Source organism: Aythya marila (genome assembly GCF_965140915.1).
Source record: "Aythya marila genome assembly, chromosome: 2".
NCBI classification, from domain to species: Eukaryota; Metazoa; Chordata; class Aves; order Anseriformes; family Anatidae; genus Aythya; species Aythya marila.
The window spans coordinates 87,457,556-87,478,144 of record NC_139043.1 but is presented as its reverse complement, the minus strand read 5'-3'; the positions used below and the strand labels follow the sequence as shown (position 1 = coordinate 87,478,144).

The window sequence follows — 20,589 nt, the reverse complement described above, 5'->3', positions numbered from 1 at the left end:
TTTGCAAGCTGGTAAAGACTGCCCATTTTTTTTTTCAGTCATATTATATGATGTGCTCTTAAGGAATAATCTAATATTTTCCCTGGATAATTACATTGTCTTCTCTTATACTGTTCTCAGATAAGTTTGAGCGATGTAACTCCACGATTTTGGGAAGCAACTTAAGTTAGCATCTTTCCTAGAAAGGCTGTGACCACAGCTGAGCCCAAGAATGCGAGGTCTGAGTCATTCCATGAGGCCAATAGTCTGCACAGGTATCCTTTTCTTATTATTAGCTTATCTGCAGACTAGAGCTGGGGTTTCAAATCCTGAAAAAAGTTCACCTAATAGGAATGGCAGAAAACAGAGGATATAGATTAGTTGTCCAAAATACATAAATAAAATGTTGTGGGAAAGCAATAAACAATAAAACTGTTGGGGAAAAAAAAAAAAAAAAAAAAAAAAGAGAGAGAGAGAAAGAAAATAAATATCCAACTTTTAAAATAAAATGCACAGAGTGTAGAGTTCACAGATTCAAGACTGTGTCAGCACACCATACAGTCATACCAGCTTCAATCTGAGTAATGCCAATGTCTACCGTATCCACTTTTAGCCACATTTAATATAACTTACTTTTAGTTTCCTGATGGCTGAGTTCACAGAAATTCCTTTTACTCTACTCACATCACAGTTGTAGACTGTTTTCCCCTCCCATGGGATTGGTATCCCATCCCATGCCCTGCACGCATGCTCTGCAGTACCCTCTAGGGCAAAAGCACCCTCTCTTTCCATGACGCTTTTACTGTGCATGACGGTGCTCAATCTGTCTGCAGCTCCTAAGCACAAGCATTTGGCCAGTCCTGAATCATGTGCACTCTCTCCAGCAGTCCCTTGCCCCACGTATCTTCCTGCCAGATTGCACCGAGGTGTGCAGGCAGGACTGAATGGTCAGGCAGGGATTTCCTCATCAGCTTTTTCCACATGCAGGCTGGGAAAGTCTCTAGATTTTTGCATCAAGCAAGAAACTATGCATGCTCCCAATTCCCTTTTCTAGGTGTCTTAAGGCAAAACATCCCCTTCACTGACTCCAATAAGCTTCAGGAGATAAAAAGAAATATCTGAAGGGATCTACCTTACTGAACAGGACACGTCTAGGAATCATTAAAGACGAAGGCCATGCCTCACTATTTCTACATACACAGTAAGTCATTACCTGATAACTACAAAATTATAAATTACCTCAGCTATAGCTACATAATAATTAATACAAAATCCAAATCCATATCCATGTGCTCTTCTAGATGGCTTGTCATGTTTTTGTATGATTAGTATCTTTTTGCTTCTTCCTGTATTGCTTCAGGTTCTCAAATGACATCACAGGCTGCTTACATTATGTCTCTAAAACCACAAAGAAAAATAAAATCACTGTTCCAAAGACCCTAGAAACTTGTCAGTGATTTGCTGTGTGGTTATAGACAGAGCCAAACACAATATCCAGTTTCCCCTTGAGTCCACATAGTCATTAAGTAATTGTGCATTTCTAAAGTAAATTCAGTCTCTTCAGTGGTATTTGATAATGTTATGTTAGTTTTGAATGGATTAGTAATGATTTGACATTTATTCAAAAACTACTCATCACTTTTGTTAGCTTGAAAGATTCCTCTAAAATTGATGTAATTTGCTCACAGTTACTTCAAGTTCCTAATAAAACCAATAGGACCTGTATGGTTAAATCCCAAAACAGCTCTCTGAAGAAGGCTGGCTTTGGGAGTCAAAGCAATGGTCTAACAAGCCCTGAAAATCTAATTTCCCTTCATATTTTTTTTTATATATGTGGATAGCAAAAATAAAATAATATTGTGAGTTTGAGGATACACAACTCCAATTTTTATAATTACATAGCCAGGAATTTTGCAACTGTACAGTAAACATGCTCTCTTAAAGGGAATAAAGCCTAAATGGCAATTTACAGGTTACTTAGAATGGGAAAAGGAGTTGGATTTATGTGGTTAAAAATGTGTGTTGGCTATTAACTAAACCTAACCACATTAACTAATGACATTCTATTCACAATTTTTTTCCTGCTATAAACTTAGGTTTGTTGCATTTATGCCTTGTTTTCTACATTCAAACCTAGTTTCCAGTTGTAGGATGGCCCTCACACAGCTATATCATAGGAAAAGATATGTGCTAGATTAGAGAAAGGGCATGGTTAATTGGTGCATATTAGCTAATGCTGACCTAATTTTAACCTCTTTTTGCTACATTAGAAAAAATATCTTCAGTATTACACTTTTCTTACTGTATTCCTTCTGTGTTCAGTTAAGTTTATAATTCAAACTAAAATCCTTGAAACCCAGCATGCCAGATTTGTTGGAAAAAGAATGTAGTCTTCAAGGTTTGTTTGGTAATGTTATTAGCAATGAAGGTAAGGAAAAATACAAAGAATGTCTTGAAGACAATAAAAGCCGAAACATGAATTTGCACAGCTGATTAAGTTTTATTTTAAAGGCCTAAACTATTTTATAGGAAAAATGTCATCTAGATGGCCTAATAGTTGTAGGAAACATATTGAGAAGGCCATCTCAACAGAAATGATCATTGATGAAGTCATACAGACAGGGAGAGGTTAAAATGCTCACTCTCACAGACATTTTATGAGATCCGCAAGAACTCATACAGCCCCTCTCAGCCCTAAAGCACCATGCCTAAAAACTGAGCACAGCATCCCAATTGTGGGGATTACAATGCTCGCTAGAAGCGCAGCCTTTGCCCTTTCTGGAGAGCTGGGCCACTTGCCAAGGAGACTGGAGACCACAGGCAAGCTCCCGCGCTCTGCGAACTTCCTTTGGCTCTTCCATCAGCTAAATGGTACTGAAGGATTTTGGCTGTGGTCAACCTGTGTTGCTGCTCCTGGCACTCTGTAGAGGCACTGAGATGGTGATTTCAGTGATTTACGTCACTCTTCTGCTGTGCTGTATAAAATAAAGTGAACATAATAAGAAAATACTACTTTGTTGTTCGTGCTGGGTCATGACAGCCTTTATGTACTCCCATAATGACATTTTACATGGCTTGGAAGAGAAGATGCTATCACATAGAAAACATTCAGACAACGTTGCTAGAGAATAAACTAACGTGAAATGGTGAAGTCAAGGAGAGGGTGCAAGAAGGGGGAACAGCAAGAGGACTCTAGGCAGGGAGGGAAGACAACACGGGTACTGCTTTGTAAAACGGCTAGCTGCAGAAGGGGCCAGGAACAGTGAGGATGTCACTGGGCACATACGTGGGCGTGAGAGATGGGTGGGCAAGGGAGGAGTGGGTGTGATGTAGGCTGCGTACACCTTCCTTCAGGGTCAGCACAGTGGGATGAGTCACAGCTGAGGCAAGGGTTCAGGTTCCTGAAACAGACCGAGAGATGTAGTTTGTTGTTGATGTGGAGGTGGGAAGGTCTGGGGGGTTCTGTACAGATTTTGTGCCCGTGCAGCTTTAGCATGTATTCTAGGATAGGCAGGAGTTCATTTACATTTAGGAGTGAAAAAGGGAGATTGAAAATGCACTAAATAGAGGATGAACGGTGCTACGAAATCAAGATCCGGTGATTTAATAGCTCACCATTCATTCCTGGAGCTATGGTAAGTGACAGCGTGCAGACTCCAAACCAATCCACAAAGCTTGCAAAACAAAGTATGCGAGCTAGGCTATTTATTTTCATAAGGGAACAAATTAAGAACATGCTTGTGGCTCATTACTGCGGTGTACGGCTCGGATGACCAGGGGTAATTACTGAGCTGTGGTGACTCAGTCAACTTTTACCCACGTTAACAGGGAAATAAGAGGACAATAATGCTTTGCTTTTGCAAACGTGTATTTTTGTTTCTCTACCTACGGCTGGGATAGCCAACTGCCTCCCTTACCCTTAGGACCTCTCTGTATAACATGGAAGGGGAGAAGGAAACAGAAAGCAGCATTCTCAACTTTCTGCTGAGCAGCCAGGAGTCGGTCCTCGGGCTGTCAAAGTGAGGGAAGAGGAAATTAAGGATGTCTACATCACAATAAGTGTTTTACTGAACATTTAAGTAAATGCACATAAACAGGTGCTTTGATCATAATGCAGGAGCATGGGTAAAAGACAAAGGTGGGGGTTTATGGTCATCTTCCATCCACGTAGTACTGGAAAGATGAAGGCATACTTTTCCTTTCTGTGACTGGCGAATTAATCCAGTGTCTGAACTTTTCCAAATATTTAATAGCTTGCGGATAGCAGAGCCATCACTGGCGTGCAGCTTCTGGCACAGAGTTGCCAAATCTTGCTCGCTGAGGAAGAAACTCTGGCTGCTGAGGCCAGAGACGCTTACTGCATTTCCTATGGACACAGAGCTGGGCGACGAGCTTTCTGAGGGGCAGGATTTGCACAAGGCTGATGTGAGGCTGGAGAGGCCGGGGTGCCCAAATCAGGGCACATCGCGGCTCCGACACATCCCCGCCCGGTGCGGGGGCGGCGGGCCGTGGCCGTGGCCGTCGCCGTGCCCTCGGTGCCGGCCGCCGTGTTTGTGTTTGCCGCGGGCAGTCTCATGGAAACGGCCCGGCTCTGCCTCCGCCCCCGCTGGGTGGGCAGCGACACGGCCGTCCCCGCTCCGTCCCTTCCCTGTCCCGTCCCGTCCCGTCCCGTCCCGCAGGTAGGAGGTGCCCGGCGGAGCTGTCAGCGCCCGGCCGGGGAGCGCCGCCCGCCGCGGAGCGGGCGGACCGGGGGCGGTGGCGGAGTGTCGGTGTGTGTGTGTGGGGGGGGAGCCGCGTCTCACCGCTGCCCTCTCTTCCCTCTCCTCGCCGCCGGGCCCGTGTCCAGACCCTTGCGGAGCAGCCATGGAGACCCTGGTCCGCCCCGCGGCCGCCAAGCCTCCGAGCGGGTAAGGCACCGCCGCGACCCCCCGCTCCTGCCGCGTCCCGGCATGGCCGCCCCGCCAGCCGGCCGGCAGGTGCCCGAGCCGCCCGCCCCCCTGAGCAGAAAGCGGCCCCCAAGTGCCTCACAGGGCGCCCGAGGAGCCGTGTTGCGTTTAATTTCCTCGGTTTTTGTGCCCTCTGGGAAGTCCTGTAGCATGCACCGCGGAAAGGAGAGCAGGGGGAGCGGGTGCGGAGATGCCGGTGCCGGTGCGGCGGTAGTGAAGCTGCCCCTGTGCTGTGCTTCTGCCACCGGTGGAAGCTCGCCGGGGCTTTGTTTTGTTTTGTTTTTGTAAATAAATGCTTAATTCCTGTTAGAAGACAGGTCTATTTGATTGTGACCCTTAACTATGATCCCTTAAGCTAACCTTTTATGAAAAACAGTAAGCATAATGTGCCTCCCCTCTCCCCTCTGATGTTAGAGTTGATGTAGTAGGGTGGCTGTTGCCTAAAATCCTGACAGAGTAGAGATACTGGTTTATGTGTGTGCTTTGACAAATATCCAGCACTCCTCTAGATACAGGGCTGATTAAAATTTTGTCCTGTTTGCTAGGTATCCAAAGTTTCATTAAAATGATTGACTAGGTTAGCACTGAGGTCTGGGGGTGTTTTGAATAAAGTTCCCGGTATCTTCATCACTGTGAACGTGAGGTTATTCCACACCCAGACTCTGGTACCACACAGCTGGCCAGAAGTTACAAGAACTGCACTAACTTTAGTCAGATTGTTCCCGGCAGCTCAAGGAGCAGAATTTAATCTTCAGGTTAAGATACACTTTGGATATTGCATAGCGGCGTGCTGGTGGCAAAGCTGTGGTGCACGCTGACAGGGACTGCCCGTCCGCTTTGCCTGAGTTGATGTACATGTGGAAATACTTCTGTCCTTTTTTGGGAACTGGAAAATCTCAGCCTGGATGTGCCTGTGGGTTTCACTGACATCTTGGTAATTCCTTGAACTTCTAACAGCTGTACAGGAACCAGTGGATGTTTGGTCCCTAATTAGGATATACGCTTTCCATTGGGAAATCAGCTAGGACCAGGAAAATGCAACGAGGACAGCTTCATCTGTCCGTCTTGCTTCCCATATGAATCCAGGTATCACCTGCATCTGTAGAACTTGTCCAGGAGTGTGATTTTAACGTGACTGTGGCAGAAGTACTCCTGTTGTGGCAGAAGAAATGCTGTATAAATTCCCAGCTCATTGACTGGGTTAGCTGGCAGTTACGAAAGCAAGAGGTTAAAATGACCTCAAGTTTACAATTTTTAACAAAATTTAGGCGGAGCTGTTTTGTCATTATGTAAATCATTAACAGTAATGTTAAGAGTTTCACTTGTTCAACGGTGAACTAATTTAATGTATAATTTGGTAAAGAGTGAAGAAGCTCTGCTGTATGCCTTACGCAGATGAGTCGACTGCATGTATTTTGTGCCACAGCTGCTTGAGAATTGCACATTTAAAAGAAGGATACTGTTCTTTGGTTTTCATGGACTTTTATTTGGTCTTCAATGGCAAAATGAAAAAAATGCAGTTTGTGTTGTTACTGAAGAGCTTTTCCCATTTCTCAGTTTCAAGAATAATTGTGGACTTCAGTATCAAGAATTTTATTAGTAGTAATTTCTAGGCACAAGTTTTATAAAGCTTGATCGGGTTTGTAATGCTTTAATTAATTAACATTTATTTTAGGTTATGAAGGGGAATTCAAGACAAGTAGTAGCGCCAGAAATAGGAATTACTTCTTCTGTAGTCACTCAATGGGTGCTGGAAGAGAGAAACGCACATGTTTAAAACCTACTGCCTTGGTACCTGCATCTGTGCTGATTTCAGTAGGGAGAGCAGAGATAGGCCTCTCTGTCTAGGTCTCTTGAACAGCTGGTTGGTGATTTTATTGACAGTAGCATGGCAAAACTGACATACATTGGTCATAAGCAGTATAAAAGACTTGAGCCTAAATGAGCACTTGTAGGATCAGTTTGTGCGAAGAGCAGAGCATCGTCTGCTGCGAGTGCAAGCATCTTTATCTCCTGCTGAAGCCCACAGTTTGTAGGCACTCCTTCGTTCCTCGAGTGGACTCTATAGTCTTCAGCAAGGGTGGGAAAAGTCCCTACAAGAAACAAGATACACGAGCACTTTCTTTGAGTTGGACTTTTACTGTTTTTGCTTCGGCTTCCTTCCCTGTCTCACAGGGTCTTAGCACAAACACAGGCACATGCAAGCGCATCTGCTTTGGAATGATTTATCTGCTGGATTGAAGTGACCGGGTAAAACAGATGAAGGCTGCAAAACGTTAGTGACGTTTCATTTCTCAGAAATGAAACCCATGGGTAAGAAGCATAGGTCACACACCTCAGCTTGTTGAAACCTTTCCCTTTTATTCTGTATCTACTCCACATAGTTAAGCAGGTTACCTTGTGAAATTCCACACCCAGCTTTTAAACAAACAAAAACCAAAACCATTACACATATGTTTAGCATATTATTTATAAACATTGTGTTGGAAAAGCCTGGAGAGTGCTGTTGTCCTCAGAATGTCTGTGTGAATGTCATCATAACAGATCTTATGCTGCGTGCCTGGTGTTACAAGGTTTAAGTTATATAGAGAAAACGGTGTAATTAACATTTAAATTGGAAAACTGGGCAATTTTCATAATTCGCCTGCGTTGTATTTATGAGAGATTTGTGCGAAATATGCAGAGTGCTGTACAGCAAAGGTACATGATCACAATTAAAAATGTGGAGTATCAGAGTGTTTTGATAATTCCTGCCTTGGCCAGATGAAAGACTGACACGTGTTTTTTGGCGTTACCCTTTGTGTTGTGTCCTGGTTTGTACGTATGCTGCTGTTGCAGACTTCAGATGGCATTTAGTATGGGCACATACGTTTTTCACACTGGTGTTAGCCCTGTCCTCCTCTCACATGTAGTTGGGATCCAAATTATTTCTTTTCATGTCAGCAGAGATATGTCACATAAAAAACAGAACAACAACAACAACAAAGCAGAAACCCTCTGGTGTCAGTACCAGAAGAATTATGCTTGCTATTATGTGGGTGGGTTTTACTGTATTTTGCACCTCTGTATGAACATGACTATTGACCTGATATACTGCAAACACATGTATTTTCAGTTATGACTAATGTCTCAGGATTGCTGAAGATAAGCAAGCTAATTGTAACAATAAGCAAAAGGGAGAGATAAATGCAGTGCAGTTCAGTCCTTACAGCTGTTCTTTCTGAATCCCAGTTTCCCATTTCTCCTATCCTTCCTCATTTTTTCCCTTTCTAAGTCTGTTAGCCTCATACCAGAGCAGAGGGATGAAATAGATGGCTTCTTGAAGTTCTTGCCATTTCTGGGCTGCCCAGAATACTCAGGATTTGTTCTCACTCTCCCAGTCTCCTAATTGTCTCATTATTTTCTTTTCCATAGGTATCCTCCATATTTTTTCATCTTGCTCTTCTTTTTTCATCATGCTGTTTCTGCCACTGTGGATGAAATTGAAACTCCTATTTCCTGCTGTCTCCTTTCGCATTTGCTCCTCGTGTTTTCTTCCTGTAATTCTAACTTCATTTTTTTTTTTGTCAGCTTTTGCTCCTATAACCTTACATCTTGGTCAAATTGCTTGTCTGTATAAAAGCACGTCCTTGTTCAGCAGGGGGTAGCACTACATTTTGATGGGATAGACTTTGCCTACCGCCCCGTCTGGGCAAGCTGCACCAAGTTCGGTGGATATCCAGGATGCTCCAGTAGATAAAGTCAGGGAGAGGGGGGGCTGATTACAAGTTAGAGCATTCCCATGTGTGCAGTTTTAGCTGATGTTAGCCATTAAGGAAAAAAAAAAACTTCTTAAATATTTATTTGGAAGTCAGTTTGGTAAATATATGGCTGCTTTGTGTGTAGTCAGTCCTGTTGGTGAAGTGGTATATTGCTTTTTGCAGAGTGATTCAGATCAGAGTACAACTGTGATTATGACCAGGAAAAAATATTTTTTTTTTGCCTTTGAAGGAATGAGACTTTTCTTGACTAAACGTACATATTCTTAAACATCTATTGTGCTTTAAATACTTATTTAGACTCCTGTTGTCACAGACTTGAATTATCTTACAAGCATTATGGAGGCTTCCTAACAGTATTCTTCAGGGGTAAGGAAATACCCCTGGGAGACTCCATTTTATACAGGCAAAAGTGTGGCCACGTTTACGTGGCTTGCTCAGAAAGCTGCCAGGAGGCCTGTGGCAGAGCTGGGGAAGCAACTCGCTTCTCCTGAATCACAATTCAGAGCCTGAACAAGTGTTCCCCTGTGCTCAGCTTTTAGCTACTCTCTCAGCATCAGCAAACACTTGATTTTCTGGCAACAACTATGGTCTGTATACTGCAGCTTTTTTGTGGTGCTCTGGCATTGTGATTTCCATGAAAACTGACATCTTTCACACTTTAATACTTTTTCTAAGAGACTGAGGGGTCTTTAGAAATTTATTCTTCCTGAGTGGCTTAAGCCAGCAGCTCCTGCATTAGGAGCTGGGAGTGGAAGAAGACTTAAGATCCATGTTTCCGTCAAAATTTGTGACTGAAGAATCTTAAAAAGTAGCTGCATTTCCAGATAGTGGATATTACAGCACATGCTAAATCCTCTTAATGTGTAGGGTGTTTCCAGAGCTGCTAGCTGCCCCATGAGCCAGGCTGCTTATCGTAAAATGAGTGATCCTGGGAATAGCGTATTGTTGTCATAGTTTCAGCATTACAATGCCAGCGATGAGCAAGGGACTTTGCTTGTGCCAAGGAGTGACTCACAGAGGTTGCACGGTGGGCAGTGCCAGGGTGGCTGGCACACGTGGTGCCTGATGCCCACTTTTAGCACCTTTGCGCAAGGAAGGCTGCCCTTGCGGGTTCGTTATGCACCCAGCTAATGAGCTGCACAGGACGCTGGGCATTTGCGCAGAGCAGCAGTTGTAATGGGAGGTGTGGCAAAAAAGCAGATCCAAAATGGTCTTTCTCTTGATGTTCCTGTGTTCTCGGTATAGTTTCCAGATTGAGAGGGTCTTTTGGACAAAACATAATTAAAAAAAATCTCATTTCTGATCCTGTAAATGCAACCTGGTATTTGAGTGTTCAGCTGCATTTTGTGTGTGCTTTGCAATGTATTGCATGGGAAGAGTTGGCAGTTGCCTGTAATGGTGTCAGTGATGGCACTTGAGTCACAAAGCTTTCTGTGATGCTCAAAAAATGGTACAACACAGATAAACTTTCTTTTTTATTTTTCTTTTTTCCTTTTTCTTTTTTTCCTTTTGAGGCAGTGAGCAGCATTGAAGCAGGTAGGAAACAAGCGAATGAAGTAGGAGGTTGGTGTAGGCTGGGTGCGAGATACTCACCAGAGGCGAAGTAGACAGACTGCATTTTGGGGTGATATTCTGAATTCCCCAGTGTCTATTTTTATTAAAGGTGATTGAGCTATGTGCAAGTTAGAAGGGTGGTCAGTGAGTTTCTCTGTGCTACTGCGGTGTGTATAAAGCATCATGGCTTGGTAAGGTGTGATGGAGAGTCGCTCACCTCAGTAATCAGCAGCCAGCTTGTTTGGGAACTTGCTTACAGAAAACCACATATGTAGACCTGCTGTGTGTAGGACGGGTGGAGGATTAAGTCAGCATTAACTTTCGCCACACAAAATTACCAGGACCACCCGAAAGTCCGCATTCATTTGAACAAGAAGCCAAATAAATGTAAGCCTCATTATATTCCTAAAGCTGTTCCATAGCAAGCTCTAGGAATGACACCGAGGCTAAAAGAAAATAGTCTTTCTGAGCTATGCTGGTTTTGGGGTGCTAACAGTAAAACTTCCCATACCCTATAAAATGAACAGACAAGATGCAAAGTCTGGCATGGAGCTTGCCAGATTCACCACTGGCATGGAGCTTGAGCAGGAAAATCAAATTTGTTGTTATCAGTTTTCTAAATATAGCCATATTGCAAGGTTCAACAGCTAGTACCAATTGAGAAGTGCTTAATCAGATAAGTGTTCCTTCGTGTTTTTAGTAAGAACAGCTAATGAGCAGAACCATTCCCTGTTTGCCATACCTGTTTTCCATTGCTATGTATCAGGTTTTATTTATATAAATGCACACTGAGCTTATCAACTGTTCCTGAGACTGTATGGTAAAGTTGAGCCAGCAGGGTGGAACTCCCTTAGTTTTCTGTAATTGGTGGTTAATACTGTTTTTTTGAAAACCTCACAAATACGTAGAGATTTAATATGGGTAACACTGATGGTCAGTGAGGTGCTTCCTGAATTTTCAGGCATTGTTTTACTAAACATGTGCTACCACCATCTATAGTGAGATGATATGAAACCTTTTTATATTGCAGCTTTTTCATTACTTATCGTTACAGTAGGTACATCTGGTTGTCTGTTAGCGAGTTTCCTTGAAGATGACAGCTTAGTTACAGTAGGGACCAACAAAATTCCTAAATATGAGCACTCCGTTGATGATCATTTGTTCCCATCTCCTAAGCCTTTTGTTTCTGGTAGCCTGCTAGCCCTCTTCCCTCTGAAGGCTTCTCTCAGAGGCAGCTGGTTGTTTTGGGGTGAGGCTGCTGGGTTTCTCCTCCTTACTTGCTGGTGTTATGAGATGGGGCAGTGATGACACCAGGAGGAGCTTGTCCTCCAGGCTGTGCCAAGGTCTTCAGGCTGCTGTCTTTGGAAGACCCACCAAACGTGGGAACAGCTCAGTCAAAGCTGACAAACAAGAGGACAGCTGCAAAATAGAGCTCAGTTTTATGTTGTCTATGTGGCTTTTGCTTGAAAAGCACATTTCTTTCTGCCCGCCCTACACATACCACAGCGGGAATGTCCCTGTGCTCACCCCTGAGGTCTTTTGGGAGCTGTGGAGGTGTATATAAAGAGAAAACAGCAAATTCTGTTCAGCACCCTTTAAAGTACTCATCTTTATTTCATTTTCTGTGTAGGTTCTGTAGAGTTTTTTGGGTTATATTAAGCATGTTTTTCCTGCTTTGATAGGTTTCAAAATGATGCATAAAACTCCAGGTTGTTTTGCAATATAACAGTTACTCATTTTTGTGCTTACTTCTGCACTTAGGTGGCTTTCCTTTCTATTTTTTTCTTCCCTTTTTCTTTTGTTTGAGGTGAATATCTTGCATATACAGCAAAAATACCTCCTAGATAAATACACCGAGGACAGTATGCTCATACTGCACAGAGGACGAGTATTTTCCATTCTGGTTTTCTCTCTGAATCAATACACAGTTTCAGCCAAATTTGAAGGGAAGACTGTTTTCTCTTTTCTCATGTGCGCTTCTTTTATATCCTCTTCTCCATTTCTAAAGGTTCTGTATGGTGGTGAGGGAATACCTTGGTCTGACTCCAGATTCCACCTTTTTATTACTTTTTTTTTTTTTTTTTTTTTTTTGAGTAACTTCTCTTAGTACCAAGCCTACAGTTTCAAGGATACCGAAGAAGTGACTCCTGGTTTCCCTGGAGGTACATCTCATGTTTCAGGATCAGCACGGTTTTTCTGATCTGGGCTGGTCACGCTGCTTCCAGTCGCTCTGACCAACATGCCGGGCCGTGCTGAGGAGCGTCGGCGATATTGGGCTTTCTCCTTGGGAAGGATACCACGCGTTGCCTCCTGGCATGATTAAAATCTTGGTAGGGTGACACCTTCAGATCTTCCCAAGTCTGTTTCTACAAACTCATTACATACGATTACAGCTAGGTCAGATCATGTTGCTAAACTGCAGGTGTTGTAATTAAGGAAATTATTTATTTTGCTCGCTTTTAATTACCTCTGTTTCCCTGCCTGTGCTGAGGTGGGGAATCACTTGGTCGCCTACCAGCAACGTGGAGCAGCACAGCGTGCAGAAGTTAGGATCTGCTGCCAGGTGTTCATAATCTGCTTTTTGAGGCACATGGACTTCTTGCTGTTGTTTTACTGCTCCTTAAGGTCTGCCTTACACTCTGGTTCCCTGGGTAGCTCTTTGCCTAGAGGGAGACAAACCGGGGCCAGTTCCTGTCCCTGTGTGTCTGGAGGGAGCTCTGTCTGCAGCCGGAGGAGGTGTCTGTCCTCCCAAATTGGGCTGTGCGTCCCAGGGGAAGAAACCAGGGTTTGCATCGACGTCACCCGAGAATTTAACACAGCCTTAAACTGAAACTTTATTTTAAGACTAGAATATATCTTTACTTCTGCACTTAAATTAGTCAGTTGCATCCTGTCTTCACACCAAGTCTGTTACTCCTGAACGGGTATTAATGCAACATTACTTTCTCCTCACCAAACCTGGCTTTTCTGTTGTGAGACAAACACCACTGCATCCACATGTGATGGATAAAGGGTCCAGCATCAAACCCAAAGTGTAGAAGAAAGGAAAAAGACAATTATTCTTTTACGTGGGTAATTGCAGAAGAGTAATTTAAGTTAAATTAAGAGATTTGTGGATTTTACAAATTACTGTGTACTAAGGAGGATAAAAACTTACACTTCACTTTTAAATAAAAAGTTGAGTTGATTTATTTTCTCTCCTCAATTCAAGTTTTGCAGACAGTTTTACACAGATGGTACAAGCTATTTAGGAAGAGACAGTCCTGGAACTATACGCTGGTGATTAAACAGTTTCATGATGAAAGTGAAGTTGCCTTTCTTCTTAACTTTTAAGCAGTTAATACAGTTAACTAATTTCTTCCATCTCTTGCTTGGATTTGTGAGAAACAAGAGAATACCATCTTGAAAATGCAGTTAGTTATTCTGCAGCTAGTATTTGCCCAGTGTTCAATCTCACTGGTATCAGGAAAAAGTTACTCTTCTAAGGAAACTGTATTATACCTTTGTTTAAGAATTCTTCTTTCTGAAGAAGACCAACTGTGAATTCTAGAAATAGTGATATATCGGTGGATTAAATGAAAGCTGTTATTTTATTTTGCTTTTAGTAGTTCTGTTTTGCAGTTAATAAACAGCATCTCAGTGGTTTAGCACTCAATGCAAGGATCAAGAAGCAGGGTCTGCCTCCCATCCCTCCGCTATATTATTTCTTTCAACTTTTTTAAAGGTTTATTTTCCTTATGGAAGACAAACCAGGGGCTTGTTTTTTTTTTTTGTTTTGTTTTTTTGTTTTTTGTTTTTTGTTTTTTTTTTTGTTTTTTTGTTTTTGTTTTTTGTTTTTTGCTTTTTTGTTTGTTTTTCTTTTTTTTTTTAATTATTTTTAAATATATTTTTTTGTTCTTTTAAAGACTGCCAGTATAATATAGTACAAAATGAGTAAAAGGGGCTGGGCAGATTCTGTCTGTTCCTGTGGTTTCTTGGGCTGTGTTGGGACAGAGACAGTGAGTCTGCATGCACTTGCCAGGAAGCCCTGCACAGCAGCAGTATGGGTTAATTGGAATTAATTAATTAATGCGGTACTGGAAATGGGGCTTTGGTCAGCTGCTCTGGAGCAGCTTGAGTTGGTAGGACCCGCTGAGCTTGGAGGGGGGTGGGCACATCCACACTTCCATTGTCTCAGAGCTCAGCTTATGTGTGAAGGGCCCATGTGAAGGACACGTTCAGTTTTGCTCTGCTTCACTTACCAGGCTCACTTGTGCCCATTTTGAGGATGAAATCACAGCATCTGCTGCAGGGCCAAAGGTGTGGGAGAGAGACCAGCACAGGGCCACTTGTGTGCACTGGGGGGTGGCTGTGGGTGCTCACTGCCCTCATCTCTTTAATGGGGATCTGGTTGGTATTTTCTGCTGAACTAGCACAAATGAGGTACCTCCTTACAGTAGGCCACGTGTGTGGAGATAGGTGAGTTAGGTGCCTATATTCCTCTATATTCTCCTCCACCCATGGATGCTCTTTATTTACATGATAGGAAGCTTCGCAGCACCGTGCTTCCAGTGGTATTTTACAGCTAAGGACCTGTTCCACACTAAGGACAGGTTGCTCGTCCTGGCTGAGGATAAAGAGGTCAGTTGTTCCTGTTCTCACTGTTGTTCTTCTCACAGGACCAGGCAGCGTTCATATTTTTTTATTTTTTTTTAAAAAGCCCACAACTTGTCATGACATTGCGCCAGCTGCGTTTAAGACTGCTGCTCATCTATATCATTGTTTACTGTTTATTATTGTGTACACTCAAATTAGCCATAGTTATTTTGGAATGAAATCTCTTTGCATTCAAGTGGTTAAATACGATACTTTCTCCTATTAAAAATGAGATCTAGGTCTACTGGAAAGTATTTTACAAATATAAAACTGCCTGAAGTATAAAACCTGTTTATACAGATACCTCGGGTTTCTTGCCATGAAAAGCACCGTAAATTCCCCATGCAGCTTCATTTTCATAAGGAGTTACTTGGAAAGAAATATTGCTTGCAGTGCATTGCCAATTATTTATATTACTAATTTGCTACCTGAGAATAATTTCTGATTATTTTTTTTAATTCAGTGGAGTATTGAACCGATAGGAAAACTGCAAGTCTGAAGTACCTGTATTTTCCAGCTTAGCTTAATTTGCCTGGAAATAATTTGATAGCACTGTTTTTTTTTTGTGTGTGCAAATTAACTTTGCTTTAAAAGCAACACATATATGAACAGTTTTCAGTCAATCTTTTAAAATGTAAATTCCCACCTACCTTTTTGGTTGTAGGATAAACAACTCCGTTCAGCATATGAAATGCGTGGAGCTGCGTTCATGTAAACAGTCTCTGCGTGCAGGGCTTCGGTGCCGCGTGTGAATAATACCCCACAGAGTGCCATGGCGGGGGCAGAGCGCTCCATGGTTCAGCAGCCCGGGTGTGCCAGCCTCTGCCGCAGACAAGCCCTGCAAAGTTGAATGACCCAAATAACTTCCAAAGGGGCAAGACACTCTGTTGCTGCTCTTTTGGAGGCTATCTGTGGCATTTCAGCCTTCTGATTAATCTCGGAGCAATGATCTAGCTTGCGCTTGTGCTGTGTCTTTATCCGAGCAGATGGGAACGAACATGTCGCTAGCATGGGAGCTGAATTTCTGTCCCCAGCTTGGCCAGGAAGGGGTAGGCAGAGTTACTTGGAAAAACATAATGTGCAAGCTCAGATTGCAAACAAACCCCCCGTGCTCTGTTTAGCACCTGGCTGTACGTGTGCAGCAGTATTCAAATATCTATAAATCTTTCATAAACATTATTTATATTAAGACAAAACCCCAAATCAGCAACAGGGTTTTTCCTGCATCAAATTGTCTTTGCCAAGCATTATTTAAAGTTAAAAGATTAAAATTATCTAGAGAGACTTTGCTTAGTATTCTGTGCTGCTTCTTACTTTTACCGAGGATATCACCACTCTGTAGTAGAAAGAGAACCAGTAAAGTGTAATGGTAATCAACCATACTACTCTGATGCAGCTAAGGGAGTAAAAAGAGTATTTTTCTTATTTTCCAGCAGCCAGGTAAAATGTCTGTATAAAACTCAGGGTTCTGAGTGAACTGGAGACTTCATGTTCCTTTTGTGACTTCCGAAGTGTCTGTGATTTGTACCAGACAGAAAATGCCTCAGTTCTTCCTAATAAAATTATACGGGCATAGAGAGATCCACAGGGGACCTGTTTTGGAAGTGGATGATTTTTCTCTCGTGGACTGCTTTGCTTGGTGCTGGTAAGTAGTATAAGGGTAGCTGCTTTGGAGAGGTGTGAGGAAGGATGAGGATATGTAGGTGCTTCATGCACAGCTCTAATCACTGCATGCAAATCGTCTCCAGCTTTAGTGCTAAGGAGTAGAACAAATGCGTGCATGGCACTGAGCTGGTTTACTGCTTTTATAAGTGTGTTCTTTGATCCTCATGGTTTGGTAGGCTCTCTGGACATTTAAAAGCAAACGTGTAACTATTTTGGGATTCTTTGAAAGTTGCGCTTATCTCTTGAGTTAATTGTGTTTGCATTTCACACGGAGTTGCAGAGGGAAGATTAAACTTTGGGTAATGCGTGTTGCGTAATATTGAAAATAAATGTTACAGTGCAGGACCTTACTTCTGGAGCCAGCATTTCCCAGTATCGTACAGCTGTGCTGCTCCTTCCAGAATTGGACTGGGGTCAGTTTACATCTGTCAAGTCCTGGAGGAATTTCTGAGGATGATAGTTTGACAGACCATGCAAGCTACAGTGTTCCTTGTGTTCCTGTAGTGTTCCTTGGTGAAGTTCATGTTACTTGCACATACAGGAGTCTACAAGACTTGTAGATTTCTGCATGGTCAATGTCTTGGGTAGGGCAGTGGTGCCTGCAGGTTTCAGCAGTGGTGGCGTTCTGGTGTTCGTGGTTTTATTCATGTCGTCTGAAAGTACGTCCCTGGAGGCTCAGAATAAATAGAGAAGAAACTTGAAAAAAACATTTTAGGAAGAAAAAAAAAAAAAAAAAGTAACTGTCTCTTGATAGTGAAGTTTATCCTTTCTAGCCTTTTTTTAAACTCTTGCGAGTTTTTAGTTTTGTGGCATGAAAGGAGAGCTTCATCCTTGAACTTGCACCTAGGATTGAGTTATTGCTGCTTGAGGGCCGGGATTTCCAAGAGCTGGAAGGAGCCGCCACCATCCCTACTTGTCTTCTAGCTGGCCGCTGGCTGCTGCATTGGTGGCCCAAATGGTGCCCTCACTGCTGCTTTGGGGCTGGGGAGTCCCGAATCTGCAGATCCTGTAAGGACACTGCAGGGCACGTGGTGAGGTGGGAAAGGTCTAGAAGTGCACTGCTGCATGAATCCTGTTCCTTAAGCCACTTCTTGTCCTTTATCCTGACATCTTTCAGTTCTCTGTGCTGATCTTATCTAGCCAGGGTTCAGGAAAAAAGGGAGAAAAATGTGTTCTCACATAATCTGCTTCCAGCTCTTTTCAAGCTTAAACAACCCCGGGTGGATTCTGCTACGCACCTTTTCAATGACATAAAATTGATAACAAGCCATATCACCTCTGGTTACAGATCTAAGTATTGGCATCAGTACATTTATTATGTCTGAGTATGCCTCAGTGTTTAAATCAGCCTGTAATTAATAACGTGCTGTCACTATTATAGTTTGTGTAAATAGATGTATTATAATGGACTAGTATTTCAATTTAAATGAGAGAACTGAGTAGACGGTAATGCACTTATTTTTTATAGTGATTTTTTTTTCCTTTAAAAATAGCATTTACTACTTAATTGTGTTTTGTTTTTTTTTTTGTCGCAGAGTGGCTAAATTTGTATGTAGATATTCAGTAAATAGTTACGGTGGTTTAGTACTACAGTACATTCATTTTTTTCACCCCATCTTAAAACTTAATCAAAAAATGAGTGCTGTATAGCTTTGTAAAATTATTCAAGCCATGAAGTTCAGTTCTAGGCAGAAATAAAGATGCCTTACATACAAAAAGCAGGGACCTTTTCATCTGCAAAACTGACTTAGTCTGAAGTGGAAGCTCAGAGGTTTTCTGGTGGCAGTTTCACTCTCCAACAGACAACTTAAAGTAATTTTTAATATCTTAATATTTTTTTTAATATCCAGTTCTAACAAAAATGTACTTGTGGTAACAGGAGAGTTTTCACTTTCTACAGCAAATATACATGACATATCCTGCGTGTTTTAATTTCATAGTGAAGAAATTCTACTTCAAATAAACTGCAGCAAGTTGCCTTTTAGAGAAAGGGGAGGGAGAAAGAAATGTTTTTTCCCTAGACTAAGTTGCAATATACAAAGGTTTTTTTCCTCCTTCATGTCTTTCTGAAATGCCCAGATCAGGAAGATTTATTTTTTTTTTTCTTGGAAAGTCTGCTTTTTATTACTTTTGACTGAGTTTTATTTACCTACTTAAAGCGAAGTGTGCCGCCACCTTATCGCGTGAAGTGGCTGGCTGTTTCTAAATATACCACCGTGTTTTTGAGGTGAAGCCATGCGTGAGTGCTACCCATTCAGAGCAGGGTGGCGGGGTGGGGAGGCACCCGCCGGTAACCCGAGAACCCGAGCAGATGCTAAATTAGCAGCTGGATCATTAGTAACACGTCCGCAAATGTCTGCTGGGAAATGATCTTCCTGGGACGCATGAGGCGTGGGTGTGTGGGCTAGCGCAGTGCTCAGCCCTCAAAGGAGAGCCGCGGGGCCGGGGGGGCTTCTTGTCCTCCTCGCCTTGGAAGGACAGCCTGACTGCTGTGTGGGCTGTTTTATTTGGGCATGAAGTCATGAGATTTTCAAATGTCCGCAAATGCAAGGAGGTTGCCGGCCGCATTTTAGTCACAAAATTAAGGGGAAAAAAATACTGACATGTGGAAAAGCAAGTAACATTAAAAGGGTGCCATTAGTAATCCCACAATTACATTGTTTTCATCACAAACATTAGCAGATATAAACAACTCAGTGGCTGTAGGTCACATGATGACTGGATGGGACCCTAAATCGTGACTGAACACTGACTAATAAATCAGTGATGTGTGCTAGGCGGCAGCCAAGCGAGAGAATCAGAAACAAGACAGGACTGGGAGGAAAAAAGTAATTGAGAGAGCTGTCAAAGAAGTGCTGTTTATTTGGGAGATGAAACTTTACTTGCTCTACGTCTTTTGCTGAAGCTTGTCTTGAGTTTTCTGTGTCCCTCACCACAGCCTGCTCCTTCATGCCCCAACCCTGGCATACCTTTGCCCACTGCAGTACTGTGGATGCAGACATGATGAGGAGTATCTGCCTAGCTTTATTTGGAAAACAACATATTCTGTTATCCTGAAAGCCAACGATTATGTATAAATGTGCGTCTGTAAGTCCCAGTTTCCACATGTTAAAGAAAGTGTCTTTTTCTTGTTTTTAAGCTTATCAATTTGGTGAAAGTGATTCAATTTTCTAGCGTACAAGCCTTTCAGGTACAAAACCAATACAGATAGAAAAATGGTATTGCCCTAGTTTATGCTGAAAGCTTTTGTGACTCCTTTTAGTCAGTCATGGAGGGAAGCGACCTTCCAGCCACCGAGCGTGACTGCACTGATGACAGCCGTGGCATCGGCGGCGTTGCACTCGACCGAGTGAGCTCGTCTGAGGCGGCGACTGGGATTTTTAGAATAACAACACCAAGTGAAGACTGCTCCCCCGCCTCCAAAGTCATGTCTGGACACACACGTAATACTGATCTAACATACGAAGGTGCTGTGTCCTGGTCAGATCTCCTCTGCTATTTCCCTGCCAGCAGCTGACTGGAGGTGAGGAGAAAGGTCGGGCTCTGGGGCCGGCCAGGAGGTTTTGGGTGAAGGTCTCGGGAAAGGCTCCACACGTCATGAAGGTGATGCTGACGGCAGCCCCTTGGCGAGACGTAAGCCCCTCGGCTATTTCTGAGGGCTGGGGCTTTGGTTCAAGACGTTCCTGTTCTGGAGGGGATGAAGAAGAAACTTTGAAACTACCTTCTTGATCTTATGTGGTAGAGTAATGTATGTATGCAGACCATAGACTATTACTTGATTGCATGTATATACATAGGGGTGGTTTTATTACAGAGATAAAAAAGTTACTCCCTGGTAGCTTTTTTTACAGGGAAATTAAGGATTCTTTAATTGCCTTTTGGAAGGTAATTGCTTTTCCATCTTTGTACACATGACTGCAGTTTAGCCTTAATGGAAAAGAAGAGTAGCTTGGTGTAAATCCTCGAGACAATGCTCCCCATTCTGATGGGGATTCAGAATGTTCCGCTGCAGAGCGGCTGTGCTGCATGAATGCACTGCCTGTTGGGAA

General features: G+C 42.8%; 1 protein-coding gene across 7 annotated transcripts in view; it reads left to right on the top strand.

Moving 5' to 3' along the window:
* The first annotated feature begins 4,647 nt into the window (after positions 1-4,647).
* COBL (cordon-bleu WH2 repeat protein) overlaps positions 4,648-20,589 on the top strand; it is a 154,263-nt gene continuing 138,321 nt past the window's right edge. For 6 of the 7 annotated variants that reach the window (XM_082753198.1, XM_082753195.1, XM_082753200.1 and 3 more), the window contains exon 1: positions 4,648-4,886. In XM_082753198.1, coding sequence (XP_082609324.1) covers positions 4,843-4,886 — 44 coding nt within the window. In that variant the 5' untranslated portion in view covers positions 4,648-4,842. The remainder of the gene's footprint in view (positions 4,887-20,589) is intronic. The other variant, XM_082753197.1, reaches the window with a different exon arrangement.